Here is a 15,742-nt window from a genome sequence, read left to right on the forward strand (position 1 = left end):
TGCTTAAGGCAGACTTTTTTTTTACTAGTTAAGCTAAACCATTGTTAAGTTTTAAGAAAACTTCAGGGGTTATTTTTGATTTAAAATTAAAGATTGTCTTAGGGCAATTGTTTCGGGGTTCATCCAGAAAGCCAGGAATCCATAAGAATTTGAAATGTCTGTTCTGCATTTTGCCCCTTTTGATCAGGATTCTTCTATAGAATCTTTGATCAAAATGTTCAGTAATGATAGCCAGGCACCATCGAGTTTTTCTGGTCTCATGGCAAAGGAGGCACTGCAAATAGCATTTTTATTAGTGTTTTCTCACAACCTTGTCTAGAAGTAGAGGGTTTTAGTCTTAAGAGCAAAGTCAAGGAAGAGATGACCTAATCATTCAGAGGCAGAAGCAGGGCAGGGCCTGTCCTACCCTTCCCCACAGTGTGGCTCATTTTTCACCCAGACATCTGAGCCCCCAACCCATTAGCCAACAACTCCGTGGGGCTGGGAAGGGATAGAGTTCTTACTTTAGATAAAGTGTTTGAGTTGGGATTAGCAGATGAACAGTTTTCCTTTGAGCTCACCCAGAAATGTAGGGTGTAAGTCTGACAGCATTCTTTCTCTGTCTCCCTCACACCACATATCATCACCTCACTGGCCCCAGAATCCTCCTTTGCCAGGATATGCCTCTGCACTAAACTAGTCAGACCTGTTCCTGGCCGCCATCTGGCCAGCCATGGAAACAGGAGAGACCTTGGTGGCAGAGGGATAAACCTGCAGAAGTCCCTATAACCATAACATAATCTGAGGTTTAATGTCTGTGCAGAAACCCAAAGGCACAGATCCCTAGCTGAGGCTTCTGCCCCTGGGACTCCTCGAAGTCTATGCCAAAAAGCGGCCACGGGAGAAACTGTAGGCAGAATGAGAAAATGCTGGCCTGTTAGCTAGTCCTGGCTTTGGAACAACTAGCTCTGTCGCTTAAACTCCCTGAGCCTCTCTTTCCCTGTCTGTAGAATGGGGGTGAATCAGACAAGATTCTTGTAAGACTTAAATGAAATTGTGCCTGCAAGGGCCATACAAAACATAAATGTGTAAGCGAAGCACTAAACCACAGCCCCTCATCCCATTCCAATGTATGGCTCCCAGTCCCCCCCCGACCAAGAGTCAGCTACATAAATACTCATGTAAAATGTTGAGGCTCACTTTCTCTGAGGCCCATATTTATGGGTTGTGCTCTTCATTCTGTGCCTGGTTGGCCATCCATATCCCTGCTGGTCCTCACATAGGCCTTCCTATGACACTGCTGCTCACTTGTCCAGTATTGGATCCCAGGAGTCAGTGGCTGTCCGTTTGGCTCCTTTTATGCGGCACCTTCAACAGTATCACGGAGGCATCTTACTGAAATTGTTGGAGAAAAAGTAGCAACCCAGTGGAAATCCATTTGAACGATTGGGTTGTAGTGTTAACTTTGTCACTGTTTGCTAAGTGACCCTGGATAAAGTGCTTTGACTGGCCTGGGTGCTATTTTCCTCATCTGTCAAGTGAGGGCTAGGTGACCTTGAAAGTTTCTTCTAGCTCTTGCTGGTCTGTGATTCCAGTTTACGGCTACCAGTGGTTGGGTTCCGCATATTCAAAGCTCAACAGCCATGGCCAGGTATTCTTCTTGGCAGGGCTCTGACCCTTAGTGAGTAGCAGTGACTGACCACTGAACTCTGTTCCCCCCAACCCTTCTAGAAGCCTTGGTCTCCTTGTTGTTGAATGCATATGGGGACCCCCAACAATTTCCTGTTCCCCGCCTCACGCTCACCATGGTTTGGCTTTTTGCCTTCCCAGATGTGTGTAGCCTAGCCGGTTCCGGAACCTTCAGGGTACAGACCTCATTCGTCAAACACAGCCTCCAGATCAATCCAGGAATAACCAGGCCTCTAATCTTTCATCACCTGCAGTTTATGAATTTCCTTGACAAATACCAAGTCCTGCTTCACCAGCTCTGGTTCCATCCAGCAGCCCAGTGGTTCACAGGGCAGGGGGAAGGGTATCCCTGCCTCCTGCTATCTCTCCCGTCTCCCTGGGCTCTGAGGAAAAGGACTGAGCTGCAGACACAAAGAGTGAAAGCTTATTTCTACTGCCTTTCACAACCATTTCCCCACGCTGCTTTTGGGAGAAATTGGTCTTCAGAAGAAAAGAATCATATATAGTAGTCCCTTTGCACCTGGCCTGGCTCCTTTTCTGATGTATGTTGTTGTTAGGTGCTGTTGAGTCGATTCCGACTCGGAGCGACCCTGTAGGACAGAGTACGGCTGCCCCATAGGGTTTCCTAAACTGTAATCTTTATGGGAGTAGACCACCAGGTTTTTTCTCCAGAGGACCTGCTGTGCGGATTAGAACCACTGACCTTGCCATTAGCAGCCAAGCGTTTAACTACTGTGTTACAGGGGCTCCTCCTCTGATGTATGGAAGGCAGCAAATTTAAAAGGATGTGAGCTCAGGTCCTCTTTCTGCCACATTTGTAACTGCCCCCACCTTCTTATCCACTATATGAACAGAAAAGGCAGAAAGGGAGATGCTTACCTCTATTATTCCCCCCAAATCTTTAGATTTATGAGGGCTTCGGGTTATATTGACCTTTTTCCTCTCCTCTTTCTCTTGCATAGGGTATGGCAGCTGGAGCGAACTGGCCAAAGCTCTGTCCAGCAGAAACATCCCAGCTGTGGATCCAAATCTCCAGTTCTACCACCCCCAGAAGTTGGGCCTCAAGGTATGTGGTGGAACCAGCTGGTCCCCCTGCTGATTAACTCAGATCTTCAGATGCCCCTGCCCTTATAACCTTCGGGGGGGGGGGAACCTCCACTTTTCTATGGTAAGAGAGGGAGAGGAGAACCAGCCAATGAAATCCCAATCTGGCACCATGGGTTTCCTAGCTAAGGGAGTAGAGATGTCTATCCTGCTCTTCTCAGAACACTGGGCCTGCTTGTCCTGTTTCTGCCTTTGTTGCATAGTTCTTAGAGTTCAAGATGCCCGTGTTTGAACCTCTTGAGGCAGGCGGCCAGCATCTCAAACAGCCATAGATGACTTGAAGCAGAGCCAGCATGTCCTGCCTCTTGTTGGTGTGAGGCCTGGGCTGGTACTTTGCTGACGACACCAGGTGCTTGCTGCTAAGAGTCAGAGATGATGAGGTAGACAGACACCCCTCCCTGCAAATAGCTGGGGTACAGATTTATAATGGAGAATTTTCCCTATAGTATTTCTTGGGCCAGTGGTCCCTAGAGAGATAGGGACCCTAGAGAGACAGCTCTGGGTGGGGTTAGGGAAATTAGGGTCCAATTTAGTCTGGAGCCCTTATGCTGAGCCTCTGGGCCTAGAGCAGGCATAGATCCCTGCAGCTGCATCAGAACCAAACCGACCTGAGGGTCTGCGTGGGTAGGGAGGGGCTGGGATATCCTCAAGGGGTAACAACCCTGGGCCCCTGCCCTCAGGAGATCCTGATCTAATTAGGAAAGTTTTTTTTTTTTTTTTTTTCCATATGGGAAAGGCTGAGAAAATTCAGGAAAGTAAAAGAACCTCAGGCGTATACATTGATACAGCTTGTAAGGAGGTATACTCTGAGGGACGGTAATGTGACTAATAAATGGGAATGTCTCTTAAGTCAATACTTGTCTCCTGATGGTACTTCCCCACAGGCATTTTCAAGGGACCCTGCATCCTGTCCGTTCCCCGAATTTCACACTCTAATGTTCTCACCAACTTCATTCTCCATTCTTCCACTAGAACCAAGAAACTGACCAAGGTGGTAGCAGTAACAGCAGCTACTTGAAGTGGAACAAGCCTGTCCCCTGGCTCTCAGAGGTAAGAGGCTCTACTGTCCGTGTTCTTTGAGAGGATTAAAAAAATATTTTTTCCAGATAATTCCAGAGACTACAGAATGATTTTTTTTCTAGTGGTTATTATTGAAAAATTTTACCACCGAGCGTTCAAGACTGAGTTTTCTTTCTTTAGAGAAGGAGAGCTAGAATTTCTTGAAGGCCTGCTTTACATATATCCTCTCATGGAAGATTTAAAACTCTGTAAGATTTACAACCCTGTAAGATAGTATCATTATCCTCCTTTTACAAGTGGGAAAAACAAGGCTCAGGAAAGTTATAAAACTTTCCTGGCTACTCTCGATCCCCATTCTTAAAGATAGGCTTCCCAAACTGTCTTTTCTTAGACCATTAAGCCCTGTAAAATATTCCAGGAAAAAAGTAGTTCATTGTTACAATAAGTTTAGAAAACTGTATACTACATCCCTTTCTTGGACATTTGCGTTATCATATTAAAGGGCCTGAGGAGTTCCACAGTCATCTGTGGAACTCAATTTAACTGGGCCTACTCCAGATTTATTTGACTCCTGAATAGCTTTTTTCTTCCCCCCACAAAACATCCATTAACATTCTATGAAAACTAGAGTTCTACAGAACATACATTAGGAAACTGTACTTTAGGAAAATTTTATAGGAGGCAGTAAAACAGGCGAATGAAAGTTACCATAACCATCGCGATACTTTTTCTTTAGTTTGGATTTGACAGCTTCTTTTTCTTTTGGTGAAGAAACTGAGGCTTAGGGAGGTTAATTAACGTGTCCGAGATGGCCTTGGGTAAGTTCTTGTGCCAAGACTTGATAGTAGCAGAGTGCTTTGGGGATGAAAATTTTAAATTAGGTTTCGTATTTTACACCTTGCCCAGGGCTCAGTGTCTTTTAGTCCCGAGGTCTGTGGGCCCAGGCTACTTTCCTTGGCCTGGTAGGATTGGCCAGCCCATTATCATTATCCATGCCTGTCAGAGATTAATCTCTTCAGCCTTGGTGGTTTTATTTCCAATTTATTTCCACCTGCTTGCTCTGGGACAGGAGGGAAAGGGGTAGTATTATGCTAAATGTTAGGTTACCCACATTGTGAAACTGCCTCTTTTTGAAGCGCTGAGAATGGATTACAACCCTGGCACACCCGAGCTGGGTGATATCATCAGGTGCTTATGTCCCGCCCCACCCACAGGTAGCGTTTTGAAATGAAAGTGCCTTAAAGATCGTTAGGCCAGTGACCTAGGCTTCTCCTTTAAGGACAGCTCTGATCACTTTTCTTAACAAGCCAATTATTTTGGAAGATTATAGCTACAAAACACTCTGCATTTATTAAATCGTTAACTCTGCCACTTTTTTTGCCAGTCAAGGAGAGAGATGTGTGTCAATTTACACAGATATTTCTATTTGAGTATATAGTGAAATTAAAACAATAAACAAATAAGTAGTGATTAAAATGGAATTAACTTTTTACAGAAATAATTGATCTTTTAGTAAGTTTGTGTGGCCTTTTGGAGTAAATGCCTGATTTCCATTGATTCTGTTTTTTTTTAATATTAAAAGTAGTTTACAAATTCTCATCACAGTCTTCATGAATCTTAAGGGAATGGCTGATCCAATCCAATCCCATTATTTTACAGATGAGGAAAATAGGGACCTCAAAGGTTAAATAATATATTCAGTCACGTAGCTGCATAGTGATTGAGCCCAGCTCTCTTCCAGCTCAATTTCACAGTCCCTCCACGTCACGGGAATATCTCTGTTCCCATCTCCTTACCTATCTTCTGCCTTTCCACATACAATTTCAGCAGGAAACCCTCAGGGTAATATTATATATCATTTGTTGAACATACGCTAGCAGCTGGGTTGTGTTGTTATCCCCCTTTTGCAGGTAATATCTAAGAAAGGTTAACTCTCTTGCTCAAGGTCACTGAGAGGTGAGCGAGGACAGAATATGAGAAGGCTGTTCTCTGTCCCAGTCCTTGGCTGGCAGGTCAGGATCTCAAAGGCCAGAAGTCACTCTCAAAGTCACAGCAGCAATTGGCATTGTACTAAGCATGTCAGAGAGAGAGAGACTGCATTGGATGGCTGGCTGTGGGGACTGGGCTTGATGGCTATCTGCTCTCAGAAACTTATTCTTATCAACCCAAATCACAAGACAATAATTAACAAACCCCAATACCAACTTATTCATTTTCCTGTCAATGTACCCATCCATTGACCAAAACTCTGTGTCTGCTATCCAGGATACTTCCCTTGGAAAACTAAAATAATGCCAAGGAAGAAATTTGGTGCATACAAAATCCAATTAAAGCAAGTCAGAAAGAGTTTTTGTGGGTGATTTCATGCAGGCTTTGGTAAGGCAATGTCTCTCTCTTGTGGACAGGGCTGTGACACAAACCAGGCTTTCCTTTCATTTTTTTAAACAGCATATTGAAATATGACTCACACACCATACAATTCACTCATCTAAAATGTGCTATTCAATGGCTTTTAGTGTATCCACAGAGCTGTGTGACCATCACCACAATCAATTTTAGAACATTTTTATTACCCCTAAAAGAAACCCTGTATCCATTAGCAGTCACTCCTATTCCTTTGTCTCCCCAGCCTTAGGCCGCCACCAATCAGCTTTCTGTCTCTATAGATTTTCCTGTTTTGGAAATTGAGTATAAATGGCACCATACAATATATGGTCCTTTGTGACTGGCTTCTTTCACTTAGCATGATGTTTCCATGTTCCATCCATGTTGTAGCATATATCAGTACTTCACCCCTTTTTATTGTTGAATAATATCCCATTGCATGGGTATACCCCATTTTATCCACTCATCAGTTGGTGGACATTTGAGTTGTTCCTATTTTTTGGCTGTTATGAGTAATACTGCTATGAACATTTGTGTACAAGTTTTTGTGTGCATCAGGTTCTTTCTTCAGAGCCCCAAATCACCATCATTACAGCTTACCTTCTATTCTGTACACTTTGGTCACCTCAGTGGGGTGGTAGGTGGCACCTCGGTTCAATTACAAGCCACCTGTTAGGATGGGGATCATTTCATCCATCCTGATTTCACCAGATGGGCTTCCGGCACTTTCTTCAAACTCTGTAGATACTCCTTCCTGTCATGGAATCTGAAACCTCCTTATCCCAAGGAGAAACTCCTTCAAAGAACAGATGTGAACTCCTTCAAAGAACAAGTGTGGTTCCAACTTCTATGCTCCTCCTCCAGGGCGAGGCCTCACTGCCTATTGAGTTGAACCACCAGGCAAGGGTGCTGGTCTTGTTGCATCTGAATATGATCGAGCAGCAGCATGCTGTAGTGGAGGGTCAGTGAGTGCTCACGTTCCCTCATGGGCTACTAATCTCTCCTGGAGGTGGAGCCCACAACTCCCTCTGTATCTCACACCTCTGTGGGAGCTCCTAGGGCAGGTGACACCAGTTTGCTTAGTCCATCTCCTTTCAGGACCACATCTTTCAGCATTAACTGTTTAGTGGCAACCCTAGGGCTGGCAAAAGCAGACACTTGGCGCTCATCATGGATTGAATTGTGTCCACCCAAAATATGTATCAGCTTGGTTAGGCCTTGATTCCCAGTATTGTGTGGTTATCCTCCATTTTGTGATTATAATTTTATGTTAAAGAGGATTAGGGTGGGGTTGTAACACCCTTACTAAGGTCACATCCCTGATCCAGTGTAAAGGGAGTTTCCCTACACCACCTCTTATCTTACAAGAGATAAAAGGAAAGGGAAGAAAGCAGAGAGTCGGAGACCCGATACCACCAACACAGCAGCACCGGGAGCAGAGTGCGTTCTTTGGACCCAGGGTTCCTGTGCAGAGAAGTTCCGAGTCCTAGGGAAGATTGATAACAAGGATCTTCCTCCAGAGTCAACAGAAATAGCCTTGCCCTGGAGCTGACACCCTGAATTTGGTCTTCTAGCCTACTAGACTGTGAGAAAATAAATTTCTCTTTGCTGAAGCTATCCACTTGTGGTATTTCTGTTATAGTAGCACTAGATGACTAAAACAGTGCTTATAGAATAAATGAAGGAATATCTGAGTCTGGAGACTGTGGTTCCAGTCTTACCTTCTCCAAGCGTTTGTTCAAATAATTACGATGTTCAGGGAACACAGGCAAGGCAGCTGTTAACTCTGCCTGGTTAAGTTAGAGCAGACCTTGAAGAGAAGATATTTGAGAAGAGCCTTGAAGGAAGAGCCTTGAAGGGTGAGCATGCAGGAAAGGAAGGAAAGGGCCTTTCAATCAGGAAATAGTATTTGTGAAGCCATGGAGAGGTGAGACAGCATGACATTTTTGGTTGACAGGAGTTTGGTGTGGGTGGAGTATAGGTGTGTGATGGGACGTAGTGTGAGGTGAGGCTGTGAAAGTAGGTCAGTTGTAAAGGGCTTTGCGTGCGGGGTGAGGCTTTGTTCTGAAGGCTTCTGGGAGTCTTCTGAGAGTTTTTTTTTTTTTTTTAATGCATTAGGTGAAAGTTAATAGCTCAAGTTAATTTCTAATTTCTCACTCAGAAATTTATACACATCTTTTGTGACATTGGTCACAATTCCCACAGTGTGACAGCACACACCCCCTATCCACCCCGCATCCCCCGTGCCCATTCGTCCAATTCCTATTCCTTCCTGCCTTCTCCTCTTGCTTTTGAACAGGAGTTGCCCATTTGGTCTCATATATTTGATTGAACTAAAAAGCATGTTCCTCATGTGTGTTATTTTTTGTTTTATAGGCATATCTAATCTTTGTGTGAGAAGTAGGCTTTAGGAGTCTTTTTCAGTTCTCAGTTAGCAGCGTGTCTGGGTACCTTCTGAGGTTTTAAGCAGCAGAGTGACATGATCAGATCTGTGTTTTAGAAAGACAATTCTGGAGGCAGTGTGAAGAATCGGTGGAGAGGGGAGAAGCTGAGATCCAGTTAGGAGGCTTCGCTGCCAGCCTGGCAGAGCCAGTGTCGGTAGGGGTGGGAGAGAGTGGACATTCCTGGGTGAGGACCCACTGGCCTGGTCTTGCCCTCTGTCTGTACTTGCGTACACTTCTGCACACATCCACAGTGTTAATTATTGTGTGTCCTCGGGGAGTAAGTTTACCTCTCTGGGCCTCAATATCCTCATCTCGATAATGAGAGGGTTCCAGTAGATATTTTCTCCACTACTTTTAATTGGAAGTTCCAAATCCATCACTGGCCACGGGTGTACTCTACACTTGGAGTAATTAATGTCCTTGCCCGGGCCTTAGTCTCTGCTGGACAATGTAGAGAGTAGGCAGAGGCTTATGTACCAGACTCCTGCATCCCTGCCATATACAAAGACCAAACCAAACCCACTGCCATCGAGTTGATTCCGGCTCATAGCGACCCTATAGGACAGAGTAGAAATGTCCCATAGGATTTCCAGGGCTGTAAATAATTATGGAAGCAGACTGCCACATCTTTCTCCCGAGGAGCTGCTGGTGGTTTTGAACTGCTGACCTTTCAGTTAGCAGCCAAGTGCTTTAACTACTGCGCCACCAGGGCTCTATGCCAGATACAAAGTGCCCCAAAACTTGGAACAATACAAATCCTGGTGAGGAAGACAGTGTTCACTGGTCTCTGAGACCCCCACCTACATCCTGAGGGTGGGTGAAGCATGTTCTGAGGGCTAGCTTAATGCTGGGTAAGGGCCTAGACCCCAGAGGAGATAGATGGCCTCTTCCTGAACTCTTTGTCTCATGTCCCCTGTTCCCTGTTCCCTGCTGCACCTCAGGATCCCACTGCTAAAGCAAGAGAGGCCATGGGAGGGAGGTGTGAGGCAGCCAGCCCAGCTACTCACTCCTTCCCATGCCCCCCCCCCCCCCCGCCAGCCTCTGGCCTCCCGGCAGAATGCAACAGGCTGCTCTGGTGGCATGTTCTCCCCCATGGACCTTGGCAAGTATGCAGGAGCTGAACACACTGCCCTGAAGGTCTCCCAGGGAGGGGGCAGAGGAGGGCCATTCCAGGAGACAACTGAGTCTTATAAACCGGATTCAAGGAATTTCCCCAGAAGTAGCACAATGTCCCCATTCTTTCTGTCCATGAAGCCTTAACCCACCCCCCACCTACCCAGCCCACATTCTCTCTCCCACCCATCCCAGCCCCCCACTCATCTTCTGGGGAGCTGCTCCCTCAGGGCTCACATTCCTAGCATTGACCAGGACAGTGTGCCCAGGAGGTGCCAAGTTGCTGAAGTGTCAGGAGTGACAGGCTCCTGTGTCTTTTCTGCATCCAGCTGTGCAGCAGTGTTTCCCAGAGCCTGGGGACTGCCCACCCCACCAGCCACACCTCAGATCTTCAGCATTCCTGTAGAGTTCTCCCTTCCCACCACCATCCTTCCTCTCTCCTCCCCTTCCTCCTTTCTCCCTCACTCCCTCCCCATCTCTTGCTGAGGACCTTGTGCCGCTTCCTTCTATCTGGGCTTCCAATCTGGGTGTCCCTTCCACCTCTGCTGAGTTTTTCTCTGGGCAGCTCTGATTTTGATATCCGATGGGCCACAGTAGGGAGGACAGGGCAGGGCTTATATAGCGTAATTGAGGCCCTGCCTCCCACAACCTGGAGACGAAGCTCTGGGCCTGGGGCGGTTGGGGCGGGGAAGCTGATATGGGGTAATCTGAAACTGTTTGTCGGGGTAGATTGGGATCATATCACTACATTTGCCCTCCCCTCTCAAGCTCTTTTTTTCTCAAGCTACCAACCCTTCTACCACTCAAAACACTGGCTCCTGCCTTAGCCCTTTCTTCTGAAGGGGGCCCTCTGCTCCAGGCCTCAAGGCTCAGTCCAGTCCCCCACCAATACCACAGCCTAGGGAAGAGAGAAGATGTCATTGTCCTGTGCAACAACCTACCCAGTGCTGTGGGGGAAGCCCCAGGCACCTTTGTGGTTGTCCCAGGGCAGGCCTGGTCTAGTGAGGCTGGGAGCTCCTGAGAGGGCAGAAGGGAGGCCTCGGTGGGGAGGCCGCTTGGCTGGCTCACTGGGGTAGCCGGATGGGGCCCTCAGATACCTCCTGCAGCGTTTCCCAGATGCTTCCCAGCCTGGGGAACCAGAGTGAGAAGACCACGGGTAGATAAGGTTTCACCAGCAGACAGCTGTGGTGTTTTCTTCTTACTGGCTTTAGGGGAAGGGGAGGAGGAGAGCAAGTCCTTAGCTGAAGTCCCAGCTTAGCTCCTTCCAGTTCCCTGTCTTCTCTGCCATTCTGTCATGGCTGTTACCTCCTCTCCTGGGGAGCACAAACCACCCCCTTCCTGCAAGGAGTGGGGACGGTGTGTGTGTGTGTGTGTGTGTGTGTGCGCGCGCGCGCGCGCGCCTCCAGGAAACAGACCCAGCCCTCAGGGCAAGCCACGGGGTGAGCATAAGTGCTGAGTTCCCCAAGGATGGGGATTGAGACTGGGGTGGACCATGACCTGCAGCAGTGAGATAAGTACTTGCAGGTGGGGTGGGGTGCTGGGGCAGCATGCGTGCATGTCTGTCTATCCATCTAGCCTCCTCAAGCCGTGGAGCTACAGGGGCATTTTAGGGATACACACTCTCACTCATCTGCCCCCTGCCCTGCCCTGTACAGTTCCGGGGTCGTGCCAACCTGCATGTGTTTGAAGACTGGTGTGGCAGCTCCATCCAGCAGCTCAGGAGGAATCTCCACTTCCCACTGTACCCCCACGTGAGTACATGCTGGGCCCACCTCCTCCATCCTTCCCCATCCACACCCCTTTCTTCTCTCCTCCCTCTGCCCCACTTCCATCTCGTCTCTCTTTGGCCCCTAGCTCCAGCCCTGTCTTCCTCGTCTTTCTTTCCTTTTCTGACTCATTTTCTTTCCCTTATCTATTGGTCCCTCTTTTCCTCTGCCCACAATATCTCCCTAGTCCCTTCCCAAAGATTCCTTCAATTTCTCGACCATCCTCTACTTCATTTCAGCTTTAGGATCTCATCATGGCTCACAATGTGGTTTACTGAGGGCACCATGTCTAATCGTGCTGGTTGTGTACCGGATAAGGTCACCTGGACAAAGAGGCAGGGGGAGCTGAAAGGCAGCCTGTGCTCCACTCTCCAAGCTGTGTCCCAGTCCCTCCTGTCTTGCTCCCCTCCCTGGTCTTCTCACCAGCCTTTTGTGGACCAATTTCCTTTTCCTTCTTCTGGATAACAGTTGCCTTCCCCTTTCTTGGCACAGGTCCGCACAACCCTGAGGAAGCTGGCTGTGTCCCCTAAATGGACCAACTATGGCCTCCGCATCTTTGGCTACCTGCACCCCTTCACTGACGGTGAGGCCAACCCCAAGGCCCCATCTGTTTGTTTCCTTCCTGCCCAGAGTTCTGCAGGGTACCCAAAACTGCCTGCCACTGAGAAATAAGCCAACACTAGGTGACTGGCCCCTATTAGTGCATTAGGGAGAGAGGGAAAATTGAGACATGGTGCATCTCATCCAGTCTGCTCCAGTTGGCCCACTCATTCTCTGATTTGCTGAACCTGGAACTAACTCATCATCTCTCTATACAAGTCTTGTCTTTCTTCACAATGTCTCCCAAGGTGTAGAAACCTTACCTTTACAGAGGGGGAAGCCAAGGCACCAAGCCCCCGAAGAGAATATAACCACAAAGACATAAAAAAGGCCATCCACCCTTTATGCCAAAGCCCTTCCTGCTCTCACCTATAAACTCTCTCTCCCACTGCCCAGGGAAAGTCCAGTTTGCCATTGCTGCAGATGACAATGCTGAATTCTGGCTGAGCCGTGACGACCAGGTCTCAGGCCTTCAGCTGCTGGCCAGTGTGGGCAAGGTAGGGCCAGCTCAGCCTCAGGGACTTCTGCCATTGGTCCTGGGAGCCAGGGCATTGAAGGGGGGTTTGGAGAGCCTGATTCCATCAGAAGACTCTCATTACCATTAGCATCTCTGGTGTGACTCCTGGGGAAGAAGGGATGAAAAAGAAGTATCCTTGCTCTCATTCCTAGCCCATTTTACAAAGGGATAGACTGAGGTATGGGAAAGAATAAGGATTCTGAGTGTGAGGCTGGGAAAAGACCCCAGAAAGATTGATCTCTGGGTCAAGACTGGGCCACACACATCTTTTAGGTCCTATAGCCCACACATCACTCTCTTTAATTCTTTTCTGTTTTCTCTCCTGTTGTTCTCATTCTCTTCTGTTCCCTCTTCCTCTTTCTTCACCTTGCTTCTCATTCCTTCTTTGTCTCTCCACTCACCACCTCACATACTTCTTCACAATTTCTTTTTCTCTCTTCTTCTCTCCCTCTCCCCATACCTCTAGACTGGAAAGGAATGGACTGCCCCTGGAGAGTTTGGGAAGTTTCGGAGTCAAATTTCCAAGCCAGTGGGGTGAGTAGGAAGTGTCCCGACAGACATTCTCTTGAGCCAGCAAAAGAAAACCCTAAGTGCTAAAGCCGAATCAGGGTCAGAGAAATCGGCTGCATGCCTCTGCCCTATCCAGCCTCCTTTTTCCAAAGGTTCCATGGGCCGCCACCTATGCATTCTGGGTAAATGGAGTCTTTGACTTAGAGACCACCAGGCCCACCCTTCCTCATTTCGTAGATAGGAAGTTGAGGCCCAAAGAGGGGTGTTGATTTATTGAAGATCAAACGGCTATTTAATAACACTCAGGAAAGGAAAATAGGTCTCCTTTCTCCTAGTCCTTGCCTTTCCCATTTACTCCATCCCCAGAGCTGTCTACACCTGTGCAGCCTGGGCTCTGCCTGCCTGTGCTGCCAGGAGTGCCTAGGCTGTTGATGTCCTTGCAGTGATCCCTTAGTAGGCCGGAGGGAAGGGAAGCCGTTTCCCAGCCCATAGAGGCTGCACTAGCTTTAACGTGCTGGAAGTGTGGACGTACCCCAACTTCAGAGTGCCACCTGGTGGCCAATACACACATACGCAGGATTGTACATTGGTTTGGTGGTAATAATATTGATGTTGATAATAATAAGACAGTCTAGCATGCATAGGGAGTCCTGGTGACGCGATGGTCAAGAGCTACAGCTGCTGACCAAAAAGTCAGCAGTTGAGCCCACCAGCTGCTCCTTGAAAACGCTATGGAGCAGCTCTACTCTGTTCTATAGGGTCTCTATGAGTCAGAATCGACTCAACAGTAACAGGCTTAGGTTTTTGTTTTTTAAGCATGCGTAGAGTACTTGCTATGTGCCATCCACTATGGTGAGCACTTTACATGTATTTCAGCATAGCAGTTAACGGCATGGGCTCTGAAGCAAGACTGCTGGACCAAATCCCAAACCCACCACTTACAGCCCAGATGACTTTGGGCAAATTACCCAAGATTTCTGTGCCTCACTGTTAGTATATAGAAAACACTTAGAACAATGCCCGGTACGTAGTAACTACTCCTAAGGGTTAGCTGTTACTGTTTCATTTGATTCTCCCAATTATCCTGCGAAGTAAGTGCTATTATTTCAATCCTACAGATGAGGAGATTAAGTTCACACTGGTAGTAAGTGGGGGAGTGGGTATTCTAAACTGGTTAAATGCAAGCTCCTGAGATTGTAAGACCAAAGGATAAAGGGATAAGGGGAGTTTATGGCTGGTGGGAGAGAAGTAGGGGTCTGGGGTGGCACAGTGGAAGAGGGCCAGAGGGGGTGACCACAGGGGCCTGAGAAGACAGCCCTGTTTTCTCTGCTCTCTCCTCCTACCAGCCTGTCAGCCTCCCACAGGTACTACTTTGAGGTGCTGCACAAGCAGAATGATGAAGGCACCGATCATGTGGAAGTTGCAGTGAGTGCTTCCCCTTGTCCCTTGAACCCTATTTGAGACCCAAGTACCTCCAACCATCCACATCCACCCTCTTTCCTCTTCCAGTGGCGACGGCATGACCCTGGAGCCAAGTTCACCATCATTGACTCAGTTTCCCTGTCCCTCTTCACAAGTGAGTAGGCTCTGCCCCTAGGCCAGAGACAGAGGTGAAAGAGTGCCAACACGCAGGGTTCAGCCCACCTAGGGTGTGAGGTGGGAGCCGAGAAGGCTAAAGCCCAAGGTGCTTAGAGCGGTGGGTGTGAGGCGGACCAAGAATAAGGGACAGAACCTAAAGCGGCCTTGAGGTCAGGGGTCCTTAACTCTCAGGGGTCAGCAGCCCCTTTGAGAACCTGCTGGAAGCTTTCTGAGCCCTCACCTGAGAGAAATGCCCTTGTCCACCAACACACAACATTTTGTATACAATCTCAAGGAAACCCAGAGAATTTGAGGCTCACCCCAGATTAAAAACTTCTGATTGAATCTAATCCCCTACTTTACAGATAAGCAACTGTGATTCTTAACAAAACTGTGGCCATTGGAGAGGAAACTTTCACCTGCTTTCAATTTGCAGTAAATGAACTTTTCAATTGTACTTTCCATTGCCTGTGATTTCCACAGCAAAACTCCTGTCCAGGGGGACCCCACTGACAAATTGCCCTCTTCTAGGCCTCTCTGGCAGGAGGGGCCGTGTGGGTCCCAGTGTAGAAAGAGCAGGCACAGCTAGAACCCAAGAGAGGAAGGGAAGGGTGAGTGCTGGGAGGGGAGCAGAGAGGCAGTGGGAGGTGTGTGGGCTTGAAGGAGGACAGGATGGAGAGAGAAAAGGAAGGTGTGCATTCACAGGAGAAGGTGGCAGTGTGGAACGGGCGAGGTTGGTGGGAGGAAGTTACGGTGACCAAAGCAAGAGGCCACAAGGTCATTGCAAGAGGCCACAAGGTCATGGCAAGAGGCGCAGGTTGTGAGCTGGTGCAATGGTGTAAGAAGGAATTGGAACCCATATATTTAATGTGAACCTAGAAGAAAGAAGCCCATAGCAAAGTTCAGGTAAGAAACTAGTAAAGTGGGCCATACGTAATGTACTTCAGTAGAGAAGGAAAGCCTCTATCTGGGACTCAAGGCAAAGCAACCGAGGAGGCAGAGAGCAAAGACAAGTAACCAGCTCCCCCAAGGAGGCT

At 47.9% G+C, this 15,742-nt stretch overlaps 1 protein-coding gene across 1 annotated transcript in view; it reads left to right on the plus strand.

Moving 5' to 3' along the window:
- Nucleotides 1–15,742, plus strand: part of B4GALNT3 (beta-1,4-N-acetyl-galactosaminyltransferase 3) — a 124,802-nt gene that overhangs the window by 97,008 nt on the left and 12,052 nt on the right. Inside the window, exons 2-9 of the mRNA XM_064285189.1 lie at nucleotides 2,631–2,734; nucleotides 3,745–3,822; nucleotides 11,390–11,485; nucleotides 11,993–12,083; nucleotides 12,497–12,597; nucleotides 13,084–13,151; nucleotides 14,474–14,552; nucleotides 14,637–14,703. Of these exons, the coding sequence (XP_064141259.1) occupies nucleotides 2,631–2,734; nucleotides 3,745–3,822; nucleotides 11,390–11,485; nucleotides 11,993–12,083; nucleotides 12,497–12,597; nucleotides 13,084–13,151; nucleotides 14,474–14,552; nucleotides 14,637–14,703 (684 nt within the window). The remainder of the gene's footprint in view (nucleotides 1–2,630; nucleotides 2,735–3,744; nucleotides 3,823–11,389; nucleotides 11,486–11,992; nucleotides 12,084–12,496; nucleotides 12,598–13,083; nucleotides 13,152–14,473; nucleotides 14,553–14,636; nucleotides 14,704–15,742) is intronic.

This window comes from Loxodonta africana, chromosome 4, assembly GCF_030014295.1.
Source record: "Loxodonta africana isolate mLoxAfr1 chromosome 4, mLoxAfr1.hap2, whole genome shotgun sequence".
Lineage (NCBI taxonomy): Eukaryota > Metazoa > Chordata > Mammalia > Proboscidea > Elephantidae > Loxodonta > Loxodonta africana.